The sequence below is a fragment of the Nicotiana sylvestris genome, chromosome 3 (assembly GCF_000393655.2).
Source record: "Nicotiana sylvestris chromosome 3, ASM39365v2, whole genome shotgun sequence".
In the NCBI taxonomy this organism is placed as follows: Eukaryota; Viridiplantae; Streptophyta; class Magnoliopsida; order Solanales; family Solanaceae; genus Nicotiana; species Nicotiana sylvestris.
Genome location: NC_091059.1, coordinates 10,261,344 through 10,289,049, shown reverse-complemented (window position 1 = coordinate 10,289,049; position 27,706 = coordinate 10,261,344). Strand labels below are relative to the sequence as shown.

Sequence of the window (27,706 nt, the reverse complement as noted above, 5' to 3'; positions counted from 1 at the left end):
CCATTACAAAAGATATGAGTTGTCTTTAAGCTGCAACAAGACTGTACATCAGGATTCACCAGGTGTCGTTAAGTCAGTTGACGACAAAATAGCTTAGGCATGGGTACCAAAAAAGAATGTATAATAGTAGTATATTAACATATAGAAAGCTAACTAAGATTCCCAATGATGTGGAAAGGTACTGGGTGCCAACTACATATTCATAGTTAATTCTTTTGTTTAATATCTCACTACACATTCATTTCTCATCATTTATTTACTAGTTATTATTTTTTAATTTTTATAATGCTATTATATTCTTATAATTTTTATTGATGGTATTGATATACTGTCCTTTTTAGTTTTTTTGTGCCGAGTATTTTTAGAAACAGTTTTTCTACTTCCTCGAGTAAGGTAAGATCTGCTTACACACTACCATTTTTAATGGATTGTTGTTGTTGTATTCTTTTGTTTAATATTACTAGTGTGTGGTAAACAGTGGAAGAGAAGAATCAAAATGAGGAGTATAAAAGGGAAGAAAGCATGAGAGAAGAAGAGTGAAGGTTGTGGTAAGCAACAAAGCTAAGTAGCAAACAAGGAGAGAAGTGCAACAACCTCGAAGCTAGTTCAAACTAGTGGGAGGTTGTCTGCAACAAAGCAGCTGTTAATACTCACAAAGCAAAAAGAAAAAGGAAGTTACTATTTTTAGAAAGTATGGCTCGTGGAAAGGTTCAGATGAAGAGGATAGAGAACCCGGTTCATAGGCAGGTGACCTTCTGCAAACGGCGAGCAGGGCTTCTTAAGAAGGCGAAGGAGCTGTCCGTGTTGTGCGATGCTGAAATTGGTCTTTTCATTTTCTCCGCCCATGGCAAGCGCTATGAACTCGCCACTAAAGGGTACATTCCTCATTGATTGTATTGAATATTTTTGTGTCTTCCGAATATAGAAATTAAACTCAAATAATAATACAATACCAATAACATACTCAGTGTAATCTCACATAATTAGTTCTGAATAGTAGTGTGAACGCAAACTTTACTGTTTCTAATAGATCTTCGGCTCACGGATAAACCCAATAATAATATATTTTATTATTACCCCTACCTTTAGAGGCTAACTCCAGGATTTGAAGGTTCTGGGTGTACTTTTGGATTCAACCAAAATCAGCCTTGTATATAAGGTGTTCACTAATAATATATCACTATTTTCTAAAGACATACATGTATACATGGAATTTTTGTTGAACTTTACTGGTGTTAGTGACTCCTCTTTGTATAGCGTAGGTCCTCCTCTGCCTACCTTATGAAGGTAAAAAGATTGTTTTAAATAGACCATCGGCTTAAGGATAAACCGATAAATCCAAATAATAATATATTTTATAATATCTAATATAGTTTCTCTCTATTTAAGTACAAAAATGTATTAAGGAGTATTATTACGTAGTGCAGAACAAAGGGTGTGCAGCCACCGTTTTCTTGTTGGAATAGTATTATTCACTTAAATTGAATGTCTTTAGTCACTAAATTCTGAATTCGATTCTTTATGCATAGTGCAACATAACATATACATGTATTTGAATGTTTTTAGCATAAGTTCTCTAAAAATCAAAATACATGTGGAGCTAGCTATAAATTGACAACTATAGAGTTTTGTAATTCAAGACAAGTCTATGCATGCTCAAATTCTTTCGTTATTTGTATTTTTGTTATTACTATTTTGTTATCCTAAACTATTAATACTCCTTTTATTTTTAGGTTTTAAGTCTTTTTCTCTTTTTTTTATGTGTTTATTTTTTTGTGAAAGGACCATGCAAGGGCTGATTGAGAAGTACCTGAAGTCAACCAGGGGAGCTGAGGTGGCTGAGGAAGCCAAAGATAAACAAACTCTGGTAATTCTTAAGGATAATTAACAGTCATGTATCCCTTTATGTTTTCTCTTTTTTCTGTTTCTCCCCGGTGTTAGTTATTCGAATTGGAGCCCGATTATATTTGGATTTGTGCCGTGTAGGGCCCCATTCGAAGGGAAGTGTTCTCTACTAAGAATTTTTTCATATCCAAGGCTCGAACCGAGACCTCTAGTTAAGGGAGGAGCAGTCTCGTCCACGGAATGTGATCCTTTACATTTTCTCTCTTGTGGGGTCAATATTGTCCATGCTCTTTACTTTTCATGGGATCGTCTCTAATTGATATTGAAAAAATAAAAGACAGATAAGACAAAAAAATAACAAACTGTGTAATATTCTAAGGATTTAGTAAGTTATTTTCATTAATAGTATAGAATTTTATTTAATTTAATTTGTTATAGATGGTTAGTTATCTTTTTCAAGTTATCAAAGTAATGTTTATTATTAAAAAAATTATAGGAGTAATATTTTATACAACTTAAACTCTTCTTATAATTAGTCAATTTTAGAATGAGATGCTGCTTTAGTGATATATTATTGCATGCATGACACGTGGAAAGTGACATGCGTAATAAGATATATTCAGACGAGTGGATAGATAACAAAAATTAATTTACGCATATGCGGGATTCTTCATGTTTTGTGACTTTCTTTTTAATAATTGCATTATCAGATTAAGTGTCACGAATTGGATCGATAAAAAAGAATATCCTTTTTGTAATAAGTCAGGAGCCCTTCCTTTATATTTCTTGCTTTTTTGACTAGAAAACAACCTACTGTTAAAAGGTACCCTCCCTCCCCCCCCCCCAAAACCCAACCCAAAAGAAAAATTTGGAGAATAAGAAGAAAATCTTTGATACGGAACAAAATTTAAAGGGTGTCGGTTTTCAAATTTTCTTTATATTTATTTTCTAATTAAGTATTTGTTTTCAATCTTTTCTTTAGGGTTTGATATGAAAATAGTAAAATGTAGCAAGAATTTGTAGAGAGTCCGACGCTCTAATGCTTCTAGTGAATTTTGATGCCAAGTGAGAAAATCTGGGTAATAAAGAAAGTATGGATATGTGTGTCTATTTTTTAATTTGTTCTTTTCTTTTTGCTTGTGCTCTTTATTAAGAAATTTTTGGTTTTTGCCATTTTTATTACTGGGGAATGAAAATTAGCAAAAAGAACTAAAAATGAACAGAATATGCACTCAAATAATGAATAGGGCTACGACGTCTAAATGCAAAATTTTCTTACGAAGAAGTTGTATTATCTGGAAATAAATATATAAAGAGACAGAAGTTTCTCTTACTCCATATGTTAGTAATGAATAAAATGTATATATATTATATTCTTTAGGATCCAAAAGGGGAGATCAACATGCTGAAGCATGAGATTGAAGTACTCCAGAGAGGCTTAAGGTATATTTTTCAATTCCTCAATTTTACTACTATTTGCTTTTTAAATGACATTGCACGAAGTATATCAATAAATTTCTAAAAGGTTGTCTTTGATCCAATATGAAAGCATATAAAATACAATGAATTAATTGAAATTTGCAGCTTCTAAAATGTGTTTAGCATCCATGGTTTAATTTTACATGAAGTCCTTATGGGTGTTTGCGGAGATTGAGTAGTATATCACATATCATTTATCCTTGATCTAAGGTCTCGGATTATGAAAAGAGAACTTTTCCGTATGAAAACCTATTAATGAACCTATTCGATGCATATTTGAATTAATTAACCCAATAAATTTCAAATATTATTGTTTAGCATAGCATCTATTAGGGGTGTACATAGGTCGGGTTGGTTCGGATTTTACAAGTACCAAACCAAACCAATTGTGTCGGGTTATTAAATCTAAAGACCAAACCAAACCAATAAAACTCGGATTTTTCAGTCTCGGGTTGTTAATCTCATATATCATATACTAGTTTTTGGATACTCGTATTGCACGTGTACATCGTAATTATGAGTATAAAATTTTAGAAAATTATATAAATATAATTAAATAATGTGTTGAGTTATTAACAAAAAAGTTAAATAAAAATATAAGTTGAAGAAATGAGGAATGGTGAGCGTTAGAATACTCTTAACATTTATATCAACCCAAATAAAATCATGTTACGGTGGATTGCATCAAGTTGTAGATGGATTGAACACATAAACACTGAGAAAGAAAAATATACAATGGATTGTTTTTATTCTAAAAGAAATTGGAGCCATTAGATTTAATAAATCTTATTTTGATGATGTGGCATAATTTTAGGTAGCCATTGAACAATACTATATCAAATAGTACTGAGCTGGATCCCAACCCCTTCATTTTAGTGAATTATGGAACAAACAAAGATAAGTGCTAAATTATTTTATGTTTAATTTTCTCAAAAGATTAAATTTCCTAAAATAAACTCAACAACTCAAGTACTAAAGTGAGATCCAAACGAAGTATGTTAACCCTAAAAATAACGTAAAAATAAAAGAAATGGTAAAGAATTACGTGTCTACAAGTATTAACCATTTTTTTATATCCTTTAGAAAGGATAAAGATAGCTCATGACCGAAAACAAAAAGAGAAAATAGATAAAATCAAGTTTAGATTTCATTAATGCAAAATGTTAGAGAAATATAATTGTTCCTCGTCAGTTGTGTAGAGTTTCTAAAGAGCTTTATAGTATCTTGAGTCACTCCATCCATTGCCTTAGGGGTCGTTTGGTACAATGATGTAATATTTCATGGGATTAGTTATCCCACCTTTTATATGGAATAACTAATCCCACCATAGTTTAAAAGTTATCTCGGGATTAGCTAATACTCCAAATCAAATATGAGATAAAGTTAATCTCAAGTCTTATCCCGGGATTATTATTCTTATCTCATGTTCCAAACGGCCCCTTACAATTTTGGATTAGACACTTAGATTCTTTCACACGGTATCAGAGCCAAACTTTAGTGGCACAACCACCGCATCTCTTCATGTTTGCTCTGGGTTTCTCTCCTCAACTCAGTCCATTGAACAATTGAGCCATGAGCTCCTCTCTTTCTTCCATGATTAATGCTTCTTCTGATGAATCCGTCATTTTTGAGTATTAAGTTTTTTTTCCTTTCCTCTTAGCTCTTTGTTTTTTTTAATATCAGGGTTTCAAGAATGTAACAAAATGTATTGTGCCTCCTGCCACATTCATGTTTTAATTGTGGAAAACAATAGGACAAATGCCATTGAAAAGTGTACTATCTTTCAGTCAAAAAGGGTTTATAATATCTTGAGTCACTCTACTCATTGCCTTAGAGGTCATTTGGTACAATGGTAGGATATCCCATGAGAATAGTTATCCAACCTTCCTTATGGGATAACTAATCTCACCATTTTAATGTAAATGTTATCCCGGATTGAGCTAATACACAAAATCATACATGAGATAAAGTTAATCTCAAACCTTATCCCGGGATTATTATTTTATCCCATAATTTTTTTTCATGGTATCAGAGCCAAACTTTAGTAGGCACATTAGCACAACTACTTCATCTCTCTCCTCAACTCAGTCCATTAAACTGTTGAGCCCACTCTTCTCTTAGATCCAAGCCACTCTTTAGTATGATGAGCATGTCTCTCTTCCATCTTAAAAAACAATACAGTTCACGTGTAAATTCTAAGAACATGTTACACGTGCTGGATGGTCTTAAAGAAATACAATTATCCTTCGTCAATCGTACAAGAGTTTATAATATCTGGGGACCTCTCCATCTATTGCCTTAAGGTTTTTAGTTTGACGTTTAAATTCTTTTAAATAAAGTAAGAGTTATACCGGTCCAATTAATATTGATATATAATTAGGTTGAATTTTATAGATAGTATAAGCAATCTTTACACTATCACTTGCGTAATTTAAATCTTTCCTTATGTGCTTTAGTAATTTGACTTTATGTTGAAGTGTAAGTTTAGTTATTTTATATGCCATTCAAATTATAATTTGTTCTTTCCCTTTTTTTTAATTTATTAAACTTCTTTCTTAATAATGATATAAAGTTTAATTATCCAAAAACTTCTCCTTTAGCTACATGTATGGAGGAGGAGCTGGAACAATGACACTGGATGAATTGCATTCACTTGAAAAATACCTTGAACTTTGGATGTTTCATATTCGTTCAGCAAAGGTAATAATTTCATGAAATTAATAGTTTATCAATATTATTTAGTGCATTTTTATTTATATGATATGAGAGTTATTTATATAAACAATATATCTTGCAGATGGATATGATGTTTCAAGAGATCCAGTTGCTGAAAAATAAGGTTAGGCAATCTCCAGCTTTTATACTTAGAAAAGAAGTTTACTGTTATTATATATTTTAATTTAATGCTTTTGAAATTACTTATATGTTTATGTAATTATTATTTACATGATTGGCTTTTTTTAGTTTCTTTTAATTTACAGTAAAATATCATAAAACGATTTCATTTGGTCAATCAAAAATTAAAGCAAATATATGGAATCTGAACCGGTTTCGGTAAAAGGGATATTTAAAAATGATGGAAAAATATACTTGAACTAAATACACATAGTATTGCTCAATTCAATTTTTGTTGTTTTTGTATTTAGTTAACATTTTGAAGAGACTGACCAAAATAGTCAAAAATTTCTTCTAATTAGTTCAAGTTGTTAGAACTTTTTGGGCCCAAATAGATCAGAATAACATGATATGGACTCATTAATTAAAAGGGTTAAGAATTAACCCAATTAGTTGTCCACTCAACCTCTTCAACAAAAAATAGCCGGAGGAGGAATAATATATGTATAATTTATATTTAATATGAGTATAATCGTGTATAACTATTGTATAATCTATGTATATGGCTAGAAAAGTAATAATAAATATGACTGGTTACTTGTGTAAATCCCCTGACCACCGAAGCACTTGTGAATCCCTTTTTCCTCGGGCAATATTCTGTTATTTGGTTATTTTTGCTGAAATGAAATTTTTTAGAAATAAAAAATGTTTTTTTGTTTCTAAAAAAAGAAAGAAATAGTATATATTCTGGAGAGTTAAAAACTGTTTGGGCCAAGTTTCTGGGGAGAAATAAGTGATTTTGAGTAGCAGAAGAAGCTTTCTTTTTCATTGTATGAAAGAAACATAAATTTATAGCTTCCTCAGAATTATTTTTTTAAAGACAAATCTTATCAAATATTTTAAATTTACAAAATTATCTTTCTTATTTTAACCTGTATATCCCTCAAAGGGGACACAATTAATTATGCAAGAGGTACATCTTTACCAAACTATCTCTCTATAAATTGATGATTAATTAATTATGTACTTCAATATGTTTAAATCAACATAAAAATCAAATAATTATGTAAGATGTTCAATCCTATTACTTTGAGTCAACTGTATTTATATTTGTTAAAATTCTTAATTTTTTCCACCTTTTATTAAATAAAACTGAAAAATTATTAAAATAATCATAATAAATATCTAAAATGATTGACTTAATTAAATAATACTAATTGTACGGTGAATTAATATATGACCTTTTCATAGTTTGACACTCAAAAGCGCCTTTTAGTAATATTAACAAAACGAAAGCTATTTTTGTAATACTGAGAAAAGTGCGTCTTAAACGGATTGTTGAAATGCAAGCTGCTACTTCCAACTTACTTCTCTAAAAATCTAATTTAACGAAAAACATTCAAAATAAACAGATTTTAGAAGTTTGGCCAACTGATCTTTAAATATTAATATTATAAATGCAAATGTCACTTATATATATTTTGTAAATTGTGATATTAGCTGCAAGTCGAAGACTTCTTCATAGAATCGGATGCAGCATATAGTTATCGGGTTCAGCTGAACCCAGTACTTTTGATGCATGACATAAATTTATATGTAAAAATCACTAAAATTACAATAAATAGCATATATAAAAGTGTGAGTGATATGCTTAATAGCTTGAATTATTATGCTACTTTTGTAATAGTGGAGTTTGTTCTACTTAAAAAATGATATGAATTATAGGCTTTTATTGACAAATATCAATATCTTCAAGTGTGCTATAAAGTTGCTAAACAATATTATGGTAGCTATTTTAATGCATTCTTTACTAAACATGTTTTTACCTTTATATTAGGAAGGGATACTACAAGCTGCAAACAAATATTTACAGGATAAGGTAAGACACAACAAAGATTAATTTTGATTTTTTTTTTTTTTTAAATGAAAGTAGTCAATCTTAAATCTTTTTTTTTTTTTCATTGTCTATTTTGCAGATAGAAGAACAATACCCTGTCACTAACATGACATCGACTTTGACTGACTTTCAATGCCCACTAACTGTACAAAATGAGATATTCCAGTTCTAACATATGCTTTCACTGCATAAGATATGCTTATGGTGAAGCATTTAGTAGGGTAATTAAGGACATGTAATAATTGACTGATTAGTTTCAGTTTCGCCTTCTTTAGCCGAGGGTCTATCGGAAACAGTCTCTCTGCCTTTTCAGGGTAGGGGTAAGGCTGCGTACATCCTACCCTCCCCAGATCCCACTTGTGGGACCACACTGGGTTGTTATTGTAGTTTCAGTTTGGAGTGTGAACTTGATATGAACATATAAGTATGTTTATTATATGTTTAATTTAGGTCATATGATCTAGTGTGAGTGTCTCTTCATAGTGTGTATGAAGTGTAGTGCTACTTATAATTATGTCATCTAAAGATTCTAAGTGCTTTATAAAATGGATGAGTATTTGCTAATGAGTGATTAGTTCCTAGATCTTTGGCTTGTTACTGATCGGCTATATCAATAATATGATCCTTATTTGTGTTTTGAAACTCAGTGCTTGAGAATCTTATTTTGGCGCAATTGCATCATATATATTTAAATTCCTTCTTACAAATATTTTGTACATAAGAGAAATATATTAGTCCAGTGTTAGTTATAAGTGTTAGTTATATGTATCTATTTTTAGTAACGAAAAAGGGCTGAAAATACCCCTATAGTATTCTAAATGGTTTGTTATCGCGCTCTGTCCACCTATTTGTCTGAAAATTCATCTAACGTTATCTAGAGGTTTGAAAATACCCCCACGACTAACGGAACCATATGTGGTCCCAACTTTTAATGTGTTGTCACGATTTGATTGGGACACATGGCTATTTGATCCAGGAAGCATATAACCCACCCCAAATATCCACACGCTCCATTTTTTCGGACCACCCATAGTAAAAATACTATTTCTACCTACTCATTCCTTTTAACCCCATTTCATTTTATCTTGGCCTCTCCATCAACTTAGAGCTCTTAGTAATGGCGTTTTAGGATTTAATTAGAATTGCTACCTGCTTCGATTTCGTGGACTAAAATTGAAGAATCTCTCTAGTCTTACTTGACTGAAGAATCACTGAAAGTAAGTATTTATTATTTTGGCTAAGCTTTTCGGGTTTGGGAATATTTTGGGAATCGATAAATATTGTCTCTTTCTTTGTGTTTAATAGGTCATATGATATTATTATTTGCTCCTTTATGCATTTGTTTTTAATTTTTGTTTGGGATGGGCCCATTCCTCTTTGTCCGACATGAAAAAGTTAGAGTTTTTTCGATTTTTAATGTATTGTTGGGTGGGTGTTAGGCGACATAACTGTGGCCCTTTATTTTTCTTTATTGCTTAGATATTTTTTTCACTTTATACCTGACTGACGTGGTCCTGTTTTTTGTAATTTTATTGTTGTTGCATGTAGATATGTCATAAGAAGGGTTGATAAAGTAGAATTGTAATTTAATCATGGTGATGATTGGGAACTCGAAACCAATTTATCTTATTTAAAAAAGATGTGCACCTATTGAGAGAGTATGAAGTAGACCATTTGTAACGACCCGATCGGTCGTTTTACTTTTTAGAACTTCGTTTTCCTAAATAAGATTTTCCATACATGTTTTTACTGATTTATGACTTGCGGGGATGGTTAGTTCATGATTTGGAAGAGTTCGGGTTGAAATCGGAACACTTGGTTCCTTAAGTTAGCTTAAAAGAACAAGTTTGACTTCGGTCAATATTTTAAGTAAACGACTTCGGAATTAGAATCTGACAGTTCCAATAGGTTCATATGATGATTTCGGACTTAGACGTATGTTCGGATCAGGTATTAGATAATTCGGGAGCGTTTTGACGCTTAATAGTGAAAGTTAGTTCTTTGAAGATTTTAGAAGTTCTTTAAATTTGGTTTGAAGCAGGTTTTGATGATATCGAGGTCCAAACGGAATTTCGAGGCCGGAAATAGTTCTGTAATGTCATTTAAGACTCGCACGCAAAATTGTCATTCCGAGTAGTTTAAGTATGTTTCGACGCATTGGAAGTAAATTAAAAAACTTGAAGTTCATAAGTTTGATTCAATTGGTTTTGGGGTATGATTCTTAGTTTTAATGTTGTTTCGGGCGTTCATAGAGTTTGAGCGAGCCCGTTTTATGATTACAAACTTGTTGGTATGTTCGAGCGGATCCCCGAGTGTCAATCGGACGAGGATCGGACCAAGTTAAAAATTTGGAGCAAGAGCTGAAACTACAGCTGCTGTCATAATCACAACTGCGCTTGGCCAGCCCCAGGTGCGGGCTCACAGGTGTGAGCCACGAGTCGTAGAAGCGAAAGAGTGAGGGCAGTCCAGGCACCGCAGGTGCGAAAGTTTTGGCGCACCTGTTTGACCGCAGGTGCGAGATCAGTGGTCGCAGGTGCGGGCTGGTGCGCAGATGTGGTCTTTTGAGCCCACAGATGTGGAGCTTGGCTAGTAAGGGAAAATGGTCACCTGGGATGGCTTTTTCGCAGGTGCAGGATTGCAGATGCAGCCAGGGCACCGCAGGTGCCAAATCGCTGGAGGCAGTGAGATTCATTTAATACAGGACTTAAGTCATTTTTACACATTTTCTTTCACTTTTGGGCGATTTGAGAGCTTTTAAGGAGGGGATTTCGACCTAGCTTTCAAAAGTAAGTAATTTCTACCTAATGTGAGTTTGATACATAGTTTATAGGTAGATTATAATATGTAAAATTGTGGAATTTATAGGTTAGATGGAAAACCTAAGTTTTTGATAAAAATGAGATTTAACCATGAAAATGATTATGGAACTTAGTGAAAGTCATATATTTATGTTCCTAAGGTTATGGGTAACAACTTCCTTCGAATTTTTTTGAAATTCGGGCACGTGGGCCTGGGGGGGTAAACTTTAGGAATCTCGCATTTAGGGTTGGGTAATTACTTTAATAATGTGGTTATGAACTTTTAAGCATAAATTGATTAATTTATATAATATTAGACTAGATTCGAGTCGTTTGACATCAAATTTGAAGGTTTAAGTACATTTTTGAACTGGGAAGTAGGCTTTGAGACGAGGTAAGTCTCTTTTCTAACCTTGTAAGAGGGAATTAATCCCAGAGGAAAATTAAATAAATGTGTGTACCTATTGTCGCGCTCCCTTTTTCCCTCGCGGGGAAGTCCGGGTTTCGACGTTCATGGGGGAAATAACTCGTTTCCTTTTGGGAATTGGGTATTTGAAGAGTTGCCACCTAGCGAATTATGGTGCGTTAGTGCACCTAGAGTAATTAACTCATGGACTAGTTTGCATTACCAGAGATTAGGGTAAGGGCTCGAAATAACCTTGAGGGGAAGGTGTTAGGCACCCCTCGTGGTCCACAACGGTGGGTCCCGACCGAACTTAAACTATGTGAATTAGTCATTTTAATAAATAAATAGTTTTAATACATACTCGCAAATAAAGGCATGTTTTGACATTCTAAGTACATGTATGATTCAAGTAATGAAAACAAGGGAAAATGTTTGAACAATTTGCACATATGTTAAGAAAAGTAAATTCATTTAAACAGCGGAAGTTGGGAAAGAGGGGTACTAGGTTGGTTAGCCTACATGATCATACCCACACAATGTACTACCAGAAATTAGGTCTATGGCAACGCTTGTTTTGGCAACGGTTGTATAACCGTTGCTATAGCAAATAATGTATTGCATAATTTTTTTTAAAAAAATAATTGTTTACAAAATGCCCTCCATATTCTCTAGCTTTAAGAGACTTTAAGGACAATTTTATCTTTAACCATGCTAATGCATGAATTAAAACCTTAATATTACTAATGTCATGATTTTTTATGCATTACTTATGCATAGGATAATGTCAAGTATGGTTTATAATTAATACAACTTGAAAAAAGGTACCAATTAGTAATGCATAGTTGCATACAACTATTTTTTCGTACCAAAACCTAGCTGCCCCACCCCTCTCTCTCTTGGTTCTCTGTCCAAATTCACGAGACTCCATTCCTGTTTCCTCTTTTTTGCTCCAAAACACCACAAACCTCATAACAACAGGTAAGGTCTCACCATTTCCGGAAATGCTTTCAAGGAGTAGCAAGTACTTTTGATCTTTGACCAAATCATAAGCAGATCCCCTCTGTCTGTTTCTGCTATGGCCTCAACGTTCGAATTCGAACGGCCATTTTGACTTAAGATTCAAACTCTACTCTAAAAATCCCGCCCAAAATCATAAGAACCCTAGGTTCCGCTTATAAATAGTGGTGTTGGAGAATATTTAGGTTCAAGGTTCAGCCGCCACTCTACCCCTTGAACTTTACTAACTATGAAAAGCCTTAGTCTCATTTGCTTAACTTAAACAACAGAAACGTTTCATTCCCTAATCAAAACTTTCTTATCCGAGAACTCTCTCAAACACGGCCTAGAATCAAACACAGCTAATTAGCCATTGTTATTCTCTTTCAAAACATCTCTGTCTCTGTTGACTTTAAGCAAAGCAGAGAGTTTTGAGTTCGCCCGATTCTAGTTCGAATCTGTTCGTGACAAAAGAGTAGATTCGAGGTCGACGTCCCCAGTCTCACTGCCCAACGACAGGTAAAATCTGACTCATCTCGATTTATTTTCTTCGTTTAAATACACTTAGAAAATCATGTGTTAGGCTTTCTTTATTTTGTCCTGTTGAAGTGTGTTAGTGACAATTTGATAAGGATAGAATCATGTTCTAGGACTTGTATGTTCAGATTTTTCTCATTGAATTCTCATGGTGAAACTGTGGTATTAGTTACTGTTTTGGATAGTGAAGGAGCTATTGATGATATTTGAGTATAAGCCATGCCTTAAGACTAATATGTTCTATTTTTTGTTAATAAATCACATAGAAAATATTGTAGTTCTCCTCTAAGCTTGGGTGCTGAATAGTGAAATTCTTTATGTAGTATAGTTTAAATAAAAAATGCTCTACTGTTTAGTTTGGCTCATTGTTTCGGTTATGTGGGAATGCGATTCTAGTTTTCTTTTATTTGTATCTAGCGAACCGTGTTGAAGACTCATTCATACATAGAAGTCATGTCTATAGGCTTACACAGCTCCTATTCAACTTGAAACAACACCCTTTTATTTTACACTTGTATAAATCAGTAGTTAAGTTTAAGACCAATATTTGTGATTCTTCCCTGATTAATCTAATCACATGAACTTGTATGGAGTCAAACCTGTCTTCTACGTGATAGCCAAAAATGTCAATCTTTGCTTATTTCTTCGTTCTTAGTAAGTTTTAGAGTTCTGTTCAAGTGAAAGATATCAATTAGTATATAATGCATTGAGTAAGAATGTGTTTAGGTTTCAAGTAAAATAATTGTTAATGTGCCTAATCATTGTGTGATAGAAAGTTGTTAACATCCAGTAGATTAAGAGTTGAATAATATGTAGTTTATTTTTGTTTATATGTCATACTTGACTATTTAAGTACTTCTAGGAACACACGTGCTTTGGTGAACATTTCTTGTCCTTTGATGAATTAGGCATTGGTTTAAAGGAAGCTTTGGTTTATATGGCCATGAATCAGTTGCGCTTTTGCTTTCTTCTTGCTATTATAAATATTAAAATACCCTCTAATTCCTCACTCTTTTTCTTTTGTTTTGCATGACACGCGAGTCAGCACACTTTTTATGTTCTCACTGCCTCATGTAGCGACAAAACAACAAAATTATCCCGCATGGGATGCTGGCTCTGAAGCCAGTCATTTGACCTTTTGATTTCTACATTTCTCACTTTGTTGCTTCTTTGTGTTTGGCGACAATTTAATTGTTATCTGATCCTATACCAATTCAGCGGGTTGTTTACTTCTGGATAATTATATAGGTACTCATTTTTACACAGAATATAACACCTAGATAAGGACTTTAAAATCAGTGGCCTAACAACTCTTTTTCCTACTCTTCCCTTTTAACTCATCTAGTTGCCATTTTACAAGGTTAGAATAATAGACAAGTATTAACTTTGAAGCAGTAACAAGCTTTTCTGGACACACTTTGAAATTTGACCTATTATTTCCCTTTTGTTTGAAGCGAGTTGAAAGTTCCTGTTATTAACATCAAAAGACGATTTTGTAAATCAATAGAACTTTATCATTTTTCTTCTAGTCTAACTTTGACCTTTGCTTCGGGCGTTAGTCCACTTTTGTTAAAAATCATTTTCTCAAATCTTAATTAAGAGTTCAAGTGCACTACTGTTTGACTCCAAACTTAGCGTACGTACAATACTTATTTTATAAAACATTTAGTCACTTATATTTTTAGAAACTAATATATTTTTTACATTATAATACTTAGCTTTAATTAACTTAAGTTTGACCGGTTAACCGTAGTTAGCAGATCATATAGGGTGCCTTCATAATCTTCCCTATAGGATTAATTAGAACCCCTACCTGGAATCTCTAAGGTTAAGCAGACCATAAAACATAGTTAACTTTAAGCATTACTTAGCTAAAATTGGTGGTGTCCTAATTCACCTTAAAACTAATTAGGTGGCGACTCTCTTTAATTAATTAAACTTTCAAAATTACCAATATATTATACTCTAGTTTAACCCGTGTTAACACTTAGTAGATGCTCGTGACTTGTGACAGCCCGATGTCGTGCTTGTGTATTTATTCCGCACTGTTCATTTAGACTTTCATTATGAAATATTTGATTAATTAAAGACTTAAAAATGACTTTTATTGATTAGTGTCGGCTGGCCTAATTTCATGAGAGGCGCCATCACGGCCGGGTCGGTTTTAGGGTTATGACAACCGCTTATAAAAATTCATGTGTATACCACTACTCCTTAAGTAGTGAAAAAGAATAGTGACAGCTCTGAAGAAACCCACTCTGATGAAGATGATTTGATTCGGACAAGGTTTGACCACGCTTGATGTTTGATTTGTGTTATTTTTGTCTTCTTGCTATCGCATGAAATCCTTTATTTACTCAAGTGAGTATTTTACTTGCATTATCTTATCATATTTTGCTTGCATTTGTATGTTGTCTGATAATTTTCTTTCTTTAGGGAAATGCTGTTGCTGTATGTAAACAGAAGGTAGGCTGGCAAAATCTTCATCTTCTACTTTTGTTTTTTTATTTACTTTGATAAGTCTCCATCTTCTTTTTAATTGTATTTCATAATGTTCTACTTGGCAATAAAATGAACCTTTCCCTTTCGTTCGTGCAATTCAGAAATGAACATATGCGGTAATCAATGTTTTCTTAAAAAAGCTTAATTTTTATAGGTAAAATGACATTACATCCCTTTACTTATGATATATCAATCATTTTAACCAACACGAAAATCTATCTCCATTTTTTGACTTGATGTTAGTAATTTGTTAGCCTCGGTTTACATTCTGTAGTTCATTGCTTTCCCCATCCTTTGCAGGTTCCTTCATTTGCAGACGGTGATGATGAGAGTAAGGATGATACTTCTGAAGAAAGTGATGAAGAAGAGCCTCAAAAGAAAAAAAAAATCAAGGTCTGGATATGTTTCATTCATGATATTTTAACTTGTATTTCATTTTAGTTCATTGTCTAACAATTGTGTTTCACAGCCCTCTAGCATATCCCTAGTCTAACAATTGGATTTAACTAGAAAAGTCATTTTTCCTTGCAAATATTTTCGATTAAAAATCTAGTCATAATATAGATAGTAATTAGCTAGGGACCATTCCTTGCTAAAACATAGCTAGAGATTTTCCCAAGCCAAATTTATAGCTAATTTTTACGGGGAATCCTAATTTGGCGCTAAATTTAGTTTTCCAAAAGATCATAGGTTAGATAGGGACACATTCCGTAGCAAATCCCTAGCAATGTGTTAGCAAGGAACATCTCCTAGCTAATCTATAGCTAAATTTTAGAGGGAAATCTATTTTGGCGCTAATTATTTTTCCCGAAACTTTATCTTTTAGCTAGGAATATATTCCATTGCTAATCCCTAGCAAAAAAGCCACTAAGGATGTTTCCTTGCCAAATCTACAGCTAAACTTTAGCGGGTCATTCCAATATGTTGCTAATCTTTTGTGTTAAATTTGGTTATTTAGCTATGGCGAATCAAAGTTAATCTCAAGCAAATTATTATTATTATGGCAATTTATTAATTAGGAATGTTTAAATATGAAAATCTATCAAAATTGGCGGGGCCACAACCCACATATTTAAAATAATTTTTCTATGTATAATTAAAATGATTGTTTTGTCCTGTCATTATTTCTTATTCTATCTCACCATCCTAATTAAATTTGTGGAGAAGTCATCTAGACTATCTTTAAGAGGATTTAGAAATAAAATATGTTTTTGTAAAAGAATCTAGACTTAGGTTTTCCTTTTTGCCCACCTCCGCCGTGATCTCCACAGCTACCACCTCATGCGTCGAATTTCCCTCTAGCCTAAAATTTGCAGGGACGTCTCATTTTTTTTCTTCTGAAATGTGCTCTATGTCAGAGGCGGATCCAGGATTTGAGGCTTATGGGTTCCTACCGTAATTTCAAATTAATATGCAATAATAACTGGGTTCACAGTTAGATATTTACAAATATTTAGTGATTTTTTAAATATAAATACAGAGTTTACGCAAGAGTTACTAGGTTCCCGGAAACCCGTATTCCATGATGCTCTACATCCGCCCCTGCTCTATGTGCCAATACTTGCTTCAGTGAAATACAATGAGGAGAAAGAAAATCTCAATAATATCAAAGTTCAAACACAAAGTTCATTCGGGTTTGTTTCACAGTACTAGTCTTAAGTTTAAACTTACTTGTGTTCAGATCCTAAACAGCATTGCATATTTGCAAAATTACTTTTGGGATTGACCATTGCATATTACCTGTTTGATGGAATGAAGTGAAATTTGTTGGATAAATAGTAAGAATTTGAAAGAATTTGTAGGAAGCATAAATTTAGTATCAAATATGGATGGACAGAAAGCAATAACGAGTGTTTGAAAAGGAAGTGAAGCATTAAGAAGGTATTTTCATGAGATGGAAATTTCTGGACCTATTTGGTTTGCCTTTTCTTATATGCTTATATGTCTTCATAACTTGTTGGTGTGTATGTATAGTACAATTTTCAGGTCCACCACATCTTGCTTCATTCCATAGTAAAACTATTATTATGTCCTTTTGTTGTCAAATTACTTTCTTCTGTGCTTTGTATATTTTTGTTTTGCATTTGAAGTATTATAGTGTTACTTCCCAATTGTGGAGTTCAAAATGTTAGTCTAAGTTTTCTACTTAAGTTTGACATAAAGTTTTTGTAGCATAAATGTATAAATGCTTATGACTTAATGGCATACATTGAGGCTTGGTAGATGAAAGTAAAATATTTTGTTATTTATAAAGTTTGATCCTAAATGATATTAGGAGTCAAAGTAAATTTGGCCATTTAGCACCATTCTAAATGTATGTATCCAGTTATTCCATCTGCTATAAGAGTGACTAAGTTGGACGTAGTTGGATGGAGTTTCTTGATATTGCCTAGCAGTCATGAAATTAAAATTAGTCATCAATTAAAGTTTATATTATGCTCAAAATAATTGACTGGCTAAATTTGTTCATATTTTACTTCTTCTGGTTGGTTGATGTGTTATTATACTCTTCTTGTTAGATTTTGATCAGGAAGTATGCTAAGAGGAAGAGGCACTAAATGTAGTTGGGGAGGTCGTGGGGGCATATCTAATAAAGGCGGAGGAGGCTACCAACACCTACTGAATAATTCTCAAGCAGATATTAGTGAACTATCAACCCCTACATCTCAACAGGTAAGTTCAAACCAATACATCTAGTGTAAAGGTTGAAGACTTCAGAAGCGCCACGTAAAGACCCAATGGAAGCTCAGGGAAGGCATCTATAACACCTTCAATTGAGTTAACTGTACATGGGTATTGTTTATACAAGTGATGCTTACAATGCTGATTGAATATCAAATTCCATAAGGGCATTCATGCTGTTCACGAAATTTCTTTTTGTTTGGGTCTTGCTAATCCCGTATCTTAACAAAAAAGGAATCCAAACAAACATTATCTCTCCAACACCAATCATCAAAGTACTTGCCGTCACCAATGTTATAAATCGAGTTGCTGGCTCTTATATAAGTCAAATAAGCACTCAGAAAGCAATCCCACCATTGAAGACTTACGCATAACATGGAAATTGTAGACAAACTTGGAAAGGAGTCGGACTTTATTCATAGAAAAAGAACTGCGAACCCAAGCATGGAGATGGCGGTGAACATATCTCAGCAACTAGGTTGGTCAATGTTTCCAGACTTTTGAGGTCCGAAAGTATATCCTTAGCACTATTTATAAGGTCTCAAATAAAATTATAAGTACAAAAACCTAAAAACAAAAAAGTACCATTCAATTCATATCAAAAGAGATGTTACATTTAGGAGGATTAACACAAGTATCGAAGAAGCCAAGCCGCACATGGTCATCGTTGCCAATGAACACACCATTTTCAACATTACCGTAAATGCATTGATGTCTGTGAATACGATGGAGTCGAATTGTGACTTGCCTGAAAATATTTTAGAAAATAATCAAATAATGTGACAAATAATCTTGAAATAAATAAGGTAATTCGATAAGAATACTTACTCCAATAATTTTCTCAGATCAATCCCAAGTTGTTGAGCCTCCACTTGTATTTTTGCTTGTTATTTAACTAGGTTTTTAGGGATGCGACTCTTTCAACAACCACTATGACTTTACGGTCACCCGCAATGACTTTACTGTCACCCACAACTTCTATCAAAGAGTGTAAGTGTGGTCTCAGGATGAATGGACAACGCATTTGTTTTAATTGATTCAAATAATTCTGGGTAGCTTCCACACTAGGATACAATTGCGCACTCGCTTCCTCCTCAGAATCTTTGTTTCTTCTTAATATGCAGTTGTTAAGTCATGTGTTTTGAAAACCGACTAAGTCTTGGAGAAATCCTAACTGGAATATTTTTTCACTTTCTCCATGGTGGAATAACTTAAATTATTTTGCTACACGCCATGGTGGGCAATAGAGAAAAATATTGCAGTTATGATTTCTATGGTGGATACTCCTATGCCTAGACTTAGTCGATTTTCCAAACACATGATTTACAACTGCATGTTAAGAAGAAATAAAGATTCTGAGGAGGAAGCGAGTGCGCAATTGTATCCTAGTATGTAAACTGCTCAGAATTATTTGAATCAATTGAAACAAATGCGTTGTCAGTTCATCCTGAGACCACGCTTACACTCTTTGATAGAAGTTGTGGGTGATAGTAAAGTCATTGCGGGTGGCAGTAAAGTCATAGTGGTTGTTGAAAGAGTCACATCCCTAAAAAACTAGTTAAATAACGAGCAAAAATACAAGTGGGAGGCTCAACAACTTGGGATTCATCTGAGGAAATTATTGGAGTAAGTATTCATATCGAAATAACTTATTTATTTCAAGATCATTTGTCTCTTTATTTGATTATTTTCTAAAATATTTTTAGGCAAGTCGCAATTGGGCTCCATCATATTCACTGCCATCAATGCATTCAGGGTAATGGTGTATTCATTGGCAACTATGGCCACGTGCAACTTGGCTTCTTCGACATTTGTGTTAATCCCTCCTAAGAACTCTTTTGATTTGAATGATACTTTTTTGTTTTTAGGTTTTTGTACTTATAATTTTATTTGAGACTTTGTGATAGTGCTGAGGGTATACTTTCGGACCTCCGAAATCTGGAATTGACCAACCTCGTTGCTGAGATATGTTCACCGCCATCTCCATGCTTAGAACCGTAAGTATTCTACGACATGTTACATTTTGGCGAATATCAAAGGGTTGACAGTTCTTTTTCTATGGATAAAGTCCGACTCCTTTCCAAGTATGTGGAAGCCTTACAATGGTGGGATTGCTTTCTGAGTGCTTATTTGACTTATATAAGTTCCAACAACTCGATTTAAGTAACATTGGTGATGACAAGTACTTTGATGATTAGTGTTGGAGAGATAAAGTTTGTTTGGATTCCTTTTTTTGTTAAGATACTGGATCAGCAAGACCCAAACAAAAAGAAGTTTTGTGAGCAGTATGAATGCCCTTATGGAATTCTGATATTCAGTCAGCATTTCAAGTATCACTTGTATAAACAATACCCATGTATATTAACTCAATTCAAGGTGGTATAGATGCCTTCCCTTAGCTTTCATGGGTCTTTACGTGGCGCTTCTGAAGTCTTCAATCTTTACATTAGATGTATGTGTCAACGACAAACGGTTGGGCGAAAAATTCAAAAAGTTGAGCATTCATAAAAAATAGCCGATACGTTGATATTGGTAAGTTTTCATATATTTTTTTCTTCAGTTAATTAGCTATTAAATATATATAAACAATTAAATCTTTATCCAGATTAATTTTTCTGAACCTCTTAAAGCAAGGTTTGTTTTTTTAATTTCTAATCAAAATTATATTGATTTAGTTTGCTTTGTAGTTTTGTTTGATATTGGTGTTCCTTGGTAAAATTTGAGGGTGTTATTAACTTGTTAGAACCAGAAAGCATGTGTGTTTTGAAATTTGGAAGAAGATATGCCTTTTGTCATTATCATCATGCACTTATTTTAGCTTTATCAAAACCTGTATCGTTGTCTTGATAGAACTAACATCTACTTCAGTCCTTGAGTCAGCTGCATGACATAGATATTGGCATAATCTTGTCAGTTAGGCTACATGATGGGCCTAGTCTTTGATGAATTTTTTTCTTATCTGCAACTCCTATAAATTCTATCATTTTTGTTTCTTTACTTAAAAAAACTCTTCTTTGATATATACACACACGGGAAGTATGTTTTTTTCCCCCTAAAGTTAGCATTGTTCATTTTGAAAAACTCTTCCTGCCTCATCTATTACTGGATGTTACACTTTCCTCCCTAGTACCTATTCTAATAGTACTAAAGAAATGGATGCATTGCATGTCTACATACACGTTACCTAGTGTATGAGGCTTAATTATCAACGGTGGCATATCCGGTGGACCATGTATAAGCATCTTTGCTTGTTTCTTCATTTTCTATGGGAAAGGGGTGTGATGACGGATTAGCATATTATCCATAGAGAATGACAGTATTGTCTTATTCTGGGCTAGTTAGACTGTTTTTCCGTGTCACTGCTACGGTTAGTAATAAGGTTCCACCAATAGGGAATTGCTACAGTTTGATGTTGGACTTACAGCAACATGTACCAAGTTAAAAAAGTAAGGGACTCATTTGGCGGAGGTAGAATGGATTTGATTGTATTTGGATTTGCAGTATCACGAGTCCTTGGTATTGTTGTCATTATAAATTTTTACTCAGAATGAGTTTTGGAAATGTCTGAATTGCTGTTGAAGCTGGAGCTTGAGTACAATCAAACAAACTCCTTCATTAGCTTTCAAATACTCCCCTAAGACCTGTAGTTCTTAATTTTTAGAGTGAATTTCATTACTATAAGTCTTGCTGGTCGCCAAATCATATACTTGCTGTCTTTATATGGTTTGAAGAAATGCATTCGTCGATGTTAGAAGTCTTTGCCTGCACACATGGATCACAGTTTCTGATTTCTTTTTGTAGTTATTTTCCCTGGTTGCTTTGTTGATTTTGATATTATATTGCTTTGTCTTCTCGAAACAGGAAGATAATGATCTCTCTGAAGATGAAGAATAGGATCCTCTACTTGTTACGGGCTTGGTAATTGAGGAACTTGAAAGCACAGTGTGATTTTTGGTGTCTTTTCTGCCGGAGTGAAATATGAAATTTGTTAGATACTTGTTAACAGATATCTTGTGGGTCAGGAGTTGATGAAAAACCTTTAGTGATCTTCAGTCTTGTTCAAGAAACATCTCTTGTAGTTGATTTCATAACTTTCATTAGTTAGAACTTGCATGCCCTTTTTTCAGGGGAATTATATGAAATTTATGTTATTGTAGAAGATCAAAGTGGAAGTGTTTGATACTGTCAAGAGTAGACTTTGTTAACGAAAAAGAAAAGGCTTCATGATACTTTCTGTTGAGTTACTGGTTATCAACAGAAAGATGGTTGTCCTGGGGTGCCTCTCTTACAACCTTGGTTGCAGATAATCGATGTGTTTTCTTTCTTTAGCATCTCTTGTTTCATTCTTCTTACCCCCCCCCCCCCACCCCCCCTTTTTTTTTTTATAAAATAGGTGGTGTTCGGTCAACTAAACTATTTCACGGCATCCATGATCCACCAACTAAAATAGGTGGTGTTCGAACCTTAGTTATTATTTGCCTTTGCTTGTACTCCATAGACAATTAGGTCACACCTTCGATATATTATATTTATGAGCTCACTCTTTAACCAATAATACCATTCTTCCGATGTTTCGATATTCACCTATTATAGCATACACAAATCAAGAAGGAATTTATAAAAAGCCCATTCGTTCCTTTGATACGTCTTTCCTCTATAACGCAAACAACAATAATAACAAATTCAGTAAGAATAGAGAGATGCAGTGAAAGAGAAGCAACCAACAAGAAAAGACAAAGACACAACGTGTAGTAAGAAAGATATAGTAGTAATAAAAACAACAAGAAAAGACAAAGACACAACGTGTAGTAAGAAAGATATAGTAGTAAGAATACTATTAATACTGCTGAGGAACAAGATCTGGGAACAAGAAAATACAAGAATATTACTGGTAAGACTGAGGAACTCTCAACTACCTATCAACATTGAACCTTAATTCTCGATCTCCGCACCTTCATATTGAGGTTGATGTCCTCGGTAAGCTGGAGCAATGACATGTTCCTGCCTAATCACCTCTTCCAGTACTTCTTTGGACTACTTCTACCCTTCCTCAAATTCATCATGGTCAACCTCTCACACGTGTCGGAACCATCTCAGCCTCGATTATGCAGTTTGTCTTCCACGTGGGCAGCTTCCACCCTAATCTTATTTTTCCTAGTATGCCCACACATCCACGTGTCGGAACCATCTCATCAAATACCTCATTCTGCTACTTTCATCATTTGAATGAGATTTTTTGAGTGGCTAACACTCAACACCATACAACATAGTTAGTCTAACTATCACTCAATAGAACTTGCCCTTAAATCCTCGTGGCACATTCTTATCACACAAAATACCAACTGCGAGCCTCTATTTCATCCATCCTGCTCCCCAATTCATTGGATAACAGACCTAAGATATTTGAAACTATACTTGTCGGGGATGACTTGTGTATCAATCTTCACGTCCATTTCGGCTTCATGCATCTCATCATTGAACTAGCACTCCAAATATTCTATTTTCGTCCTACTAAGCTTGAAACCTTTAGACTATAGGGTCTGTCTCGTCAATCAGCATTATGTCATCTGCAAATATACACCATGACACCCTTGGATGTGTTGCGTCATCACATCCATCGCCAAAGCGAATAAAAATGGGCTAAGAGTTGATCCTTGATGTTTATTATTGGAAAATATTTTGGGTCTCCTCCCACAGTCCTTACCCGAGTTTTAGCACCATCGTACATATTCCTTATCACCCTAGTGTATGCTACTAGAATACCGCTAACTTCCAAACATCTCCATAGAACCTCCCTCGGGACTTTGTCGTGGCTTTTCTTAAATCAATGAACACCATATGCAAATCCTACATCCTCTCCCTATAATGCTCCACAAATCTCCTCACAAGATGAATGGATTCTGTAGTCGACCGCCCCGGCTTGATATAAACACACTTCTCCTCACCCTCCTCTCCACCACCCTCTCCCAAACATTCATAGTGTGACTCAGCAGCTTGATACCCCTATAGTTGTTGCGCTTATGCATATCACCTTTATTCTTGTACAACAGAATCATCAAACTCCACATCCATTCATCGGGCATCTTCTTCGTCCTAAAAATAACGTTAAACAATCTAGTAATTCACTCCTAACCTGCCTGGCATGCGTCCTTCCAAATTTTCACCGGATCTCGTCTGGCCCAGTCGCTTTACCCCTGCTTATCTTCCGCATTACCCCGTCAACCTCCTCAATCTTAATACGCCTACAAAACCAAAAGTTATGTTGTCTCTCTGAGTTCTCCAACTCACCAAGCACGATGTTCCTATCCCCATCCTTGTTCTAGAGTTTATGAAAGTAAGTCTGCTACATGTTGCGACCAATTTTAGCCCTTATTTTTCCTAATTACTTTTTTTATGCTTCATCGTCCATAATAATTTACTAAATATATTTAGCTTATTTTAAATTAATTATCCAAAATATTTATTGCATTTCTATATATTTTTAGTTATTAACTTTAAAATTATTTTCTCTATTTTTATAAATACTTATAATAATTATTAATTTTATATTTTAAAATAATATAATATATTTTATTATGTTATAAATAATTATCTAATGAAGGATGTCCATAAATCATAAAGGAGTACCCACTACTCTTCTACATTATCTCCATAACTTTCACTACTCCAATACTTATGGAGTTATGGTTGTAACTCCCATACTTCTATAACCTCCCCATGATCTTCCTCCATGATGTCAAGTGTTTAATGTCATATTTATGGTATTCTTTTGTATACCTCTATGTAATACTATAAATAGAGGATGCGAAGTAATATTGTACACACTTGGAAAACACTTGAATACATGGAGGAAATAAGAATATCTCTTCTCTTTCTCTCTATATCTCTTAGCTTGTTTTTCCTTGTTTTATATTGTTACTTTGAGCTAAGTTTCTTAACATGTTAACAGCATGAATTGCTATATTCTTCTAATACTTCCTAAAAGAAGTGAAAACCTTCCATGGAAGCTACAATTGCTTTTGCTGCTTTGCCAAGTGATAAGTTGGCATTTCATGTCGTTGGCATGTGTTGTGCACTATCCTTATACCACAATTCTGTGGCTATCAAACAAAATAAAAATAGAAGTCTAACAATTGATGGAAGCCAATCGACTGAATGCTAATTCAAGATACAGTTACATTCTTCTAACTCATTCATATTTTATCTTATACTCATCTCAAATTTATCTATTTTCCATGATAATTTTTCTGCCAAGTGGTATCTACACTATTTATTTTACATTAGACTGCAGTGTAAACTGTTGACTTATGTTTGTATTCTACTGCATCCATTTTTTTGATTTGCCTATGTGTATACGTCTGTCTGGGCAGACACTTTTTGAGAATTGATGGAAACTATCCAGCGATGCATGGCATTAGAATTAGAAATCTGATTTCCATAAAAAAAGAAAGAAAAAATTAACAGTGTTATAGATTAAATACAAGTAAGTTACGTTGCTAATGTTGTCAAAGACTCGCCATGTTTAAAGGCTCGGAGATGACTCTAGTATATTTTGGCATATTATATTATTAATTGAGGGTAAGACGGTGGGTTCAAGTCCCACCACAACATGAGGGTAAAACATCGGATTCAAGTCCTAGTGCTCCATGATGATAAGAGTTGGGTTTGAGTCCCAACTTATTATGGCGTAACATGCCTTTATATGGATAAGACATTAGTTTGAGTCCTACCGCACCATAATAATAATACGATAATGATTGAGGCAAACAATGTGCTTTTGATGAAAAATTATGAAGCCCGTCCTACTTGATATGCTTCATTCAGTGAAGCGAATATGGTAACACTATATGATAAGTCTGAAAAAAAACAATAATTTTTCATGACTGTATAAATATACGAGGGCATGGCAAGGGACGAGATAATAATTGTCATCACTATAGTAACTATGAAAGGAGAACAATAAGGGTTATCGAAGTAATCCTTCAAAAGATGAAGGAAATATTTACCATCAAATTGATATGGAAAAATTATGAAGCACGTCACGATAATTATACTCCATTCTTTGAAGAGAATGAGACAAGTGATAAGCATTGAGAATGCAGACTCATTCCTAAAGGTGAATGTGTGTGTGTGCGCGTGCGTGCGTCTGTGATGCAAATTATGCATAAGAATGTACTTATGCATGATTGAATAAATATTACAACTCACCTTTACGAGAGGTTTGAGAGAAAGAAAAATAATGAATATTACTTTGTGATTACATGAGTATGTCACTGGTTACGTACATTGGTACGCCAAAAATATTTTGTCGTGCCTTATAAAATATTACACCCTGTAAGTTTAACAACCTTGATACCATTATATATATATTTGATATGGTATTTTGAGTGAAATATTTTTATAAAAAAAAAGATTTGAAAAATATGATTTTATATAGTTATTAATATTACTACTTTCGTATATGTTTTAAATTATACACATAATATAAGAAAGTTTATGAGATTTTCTTTATTGTAAAGATAGAAATTATTTTCTCACAAGAAAAGAAGGTTATCTTTTTACCATTTAAAGAATTAAACGTACGTAAATTTGTACTCTTTATATGAGGTTAGAAAAATTTAAGTTGAGATTATATATATATATATATATATACATGGATATTTTAATGAGATAATGTATGTATTTATTTTATATGGTACCACATGACCATGTTAGTAAGGTATATAAAGTATGTTAAAAATGAGTAGTATTCTAAGTAATTTGAGATAATTCCTAATTATGTGGATAATTAATGATTTTTAGTGGGGAATTAACTAATTAATTCAATATTTTGGATAAGCTTACCCTTCCCAATGTGGCAGCAACATGTTATATTCATTAAATGACTCTTAACTTATTAGGTTAGGTGACAACGAGAGGTTCATTTCTGAAAAGGGCAGATTGTGAAATTCTTGGGTTACTAAAAGAGGTAGTACTGTGTTTAAAATAAGTTAACTCATGAATCAAACTTTGTGTTTAACTGTTAGCTTCTTAGTCATGGCATTACAGCTTTCTCCCTATTGTCTTAAAGCTGAAATTGATGGCTAATATTTATTTGGGTTATACATGTTTTCAATGTGTGCAAGTTATTTGTGAAAGAACTTTCTATGTAAAAAGAAGAGTCAAAAGAAGAGCCATTTGCGATCGTCTCTAGTGTTTCTTTATTAGACCTTAAGAAAGGGATGATCCAAAATTGATTATTTAAGCTTTGACATGTTCATGAGATTTTCCCTAAGATCTGTGTCATTTCTATGTTCTAATGGTTAAGTGGAGTAGAGAGTGTGTGTGATAGAGGATTAACATATTTGAGGGACTATTAAAATCAAAATGAGTATGTTGGGTGATTTTGGGCTTAGGGACATGTCTGGATTGTGTTTTGAAGGTTCGTACCTTATTTAGGCTTGAAATGACGAAAGTTGAATTTTTTGGAAATTTAGACTGGTAGTGGAAATTTTGATCTCAGGGTCAGATTTTGATTCCGGAAGTTGGAGTAGGTCCACAATGTATGACTTATGTGCAAGACCAACTGATCTCTCCTTGCCCATGTAGATTTTGTCTCAAAAATATCATACGAATTTTTCCCTACTCAGGTATGTTAAGGCTATCCCTTCTTTCTTTTTGGCATGATCCATACGATACAAACAAAACAAGCAAATGCACATCTTCCATAAATGACTCTATTCATAGAAA

General features: G+C 33.7%; 1 protein-coding gene and 1 long non-coding RNA gene across 2 annotated transcripts; both read left to right on the top strand.

The window, feature by feature from the left end:
- The first annotated feature begins 536 nt into the window (after positions 1–536).
- LOC104220902 (agamous-like MADS-box protein AGL12) lies at positions 537–8,698 on the top strand. Its single transcript, XM_009771869.2, has 7 exons — positions 537–875; positions 1,783–1,867; positions 3,227–3,288; positions 5,925–6,024; positions 6,122–6,163; positions 7,997–8,038; positions 8,136–8,698. Exons 1-7 carry the CDS (start codon positions 694–696, stop codon positions 8,226–8,228), a joined length of 606 nt encoding a protein of 201 aa, XP_009770171.1. The 5' UTR covers positions 537–693; the 3' UTR covers positions 8,229–8,698.
- Positions 8,699–12,115: 3,417 nt separating this feature from the next.
- LOC104220903 (uncharacterized) lies at positions 12,116–22,305 on the top strand. The gene is made up of 5 exons (XR_709608.2): positions 12,116–12,775; positions 15,230–15,259; positions 15,596–15,688; positions 17,815–20,509; positions 21,839–22,305. It is a non-coding gene; the product is annotated as an uncharacterized lncRNA (long non-coding RNA).
- Positions 22,306–27,706: the final 5,401 nt, after the last annotated feature.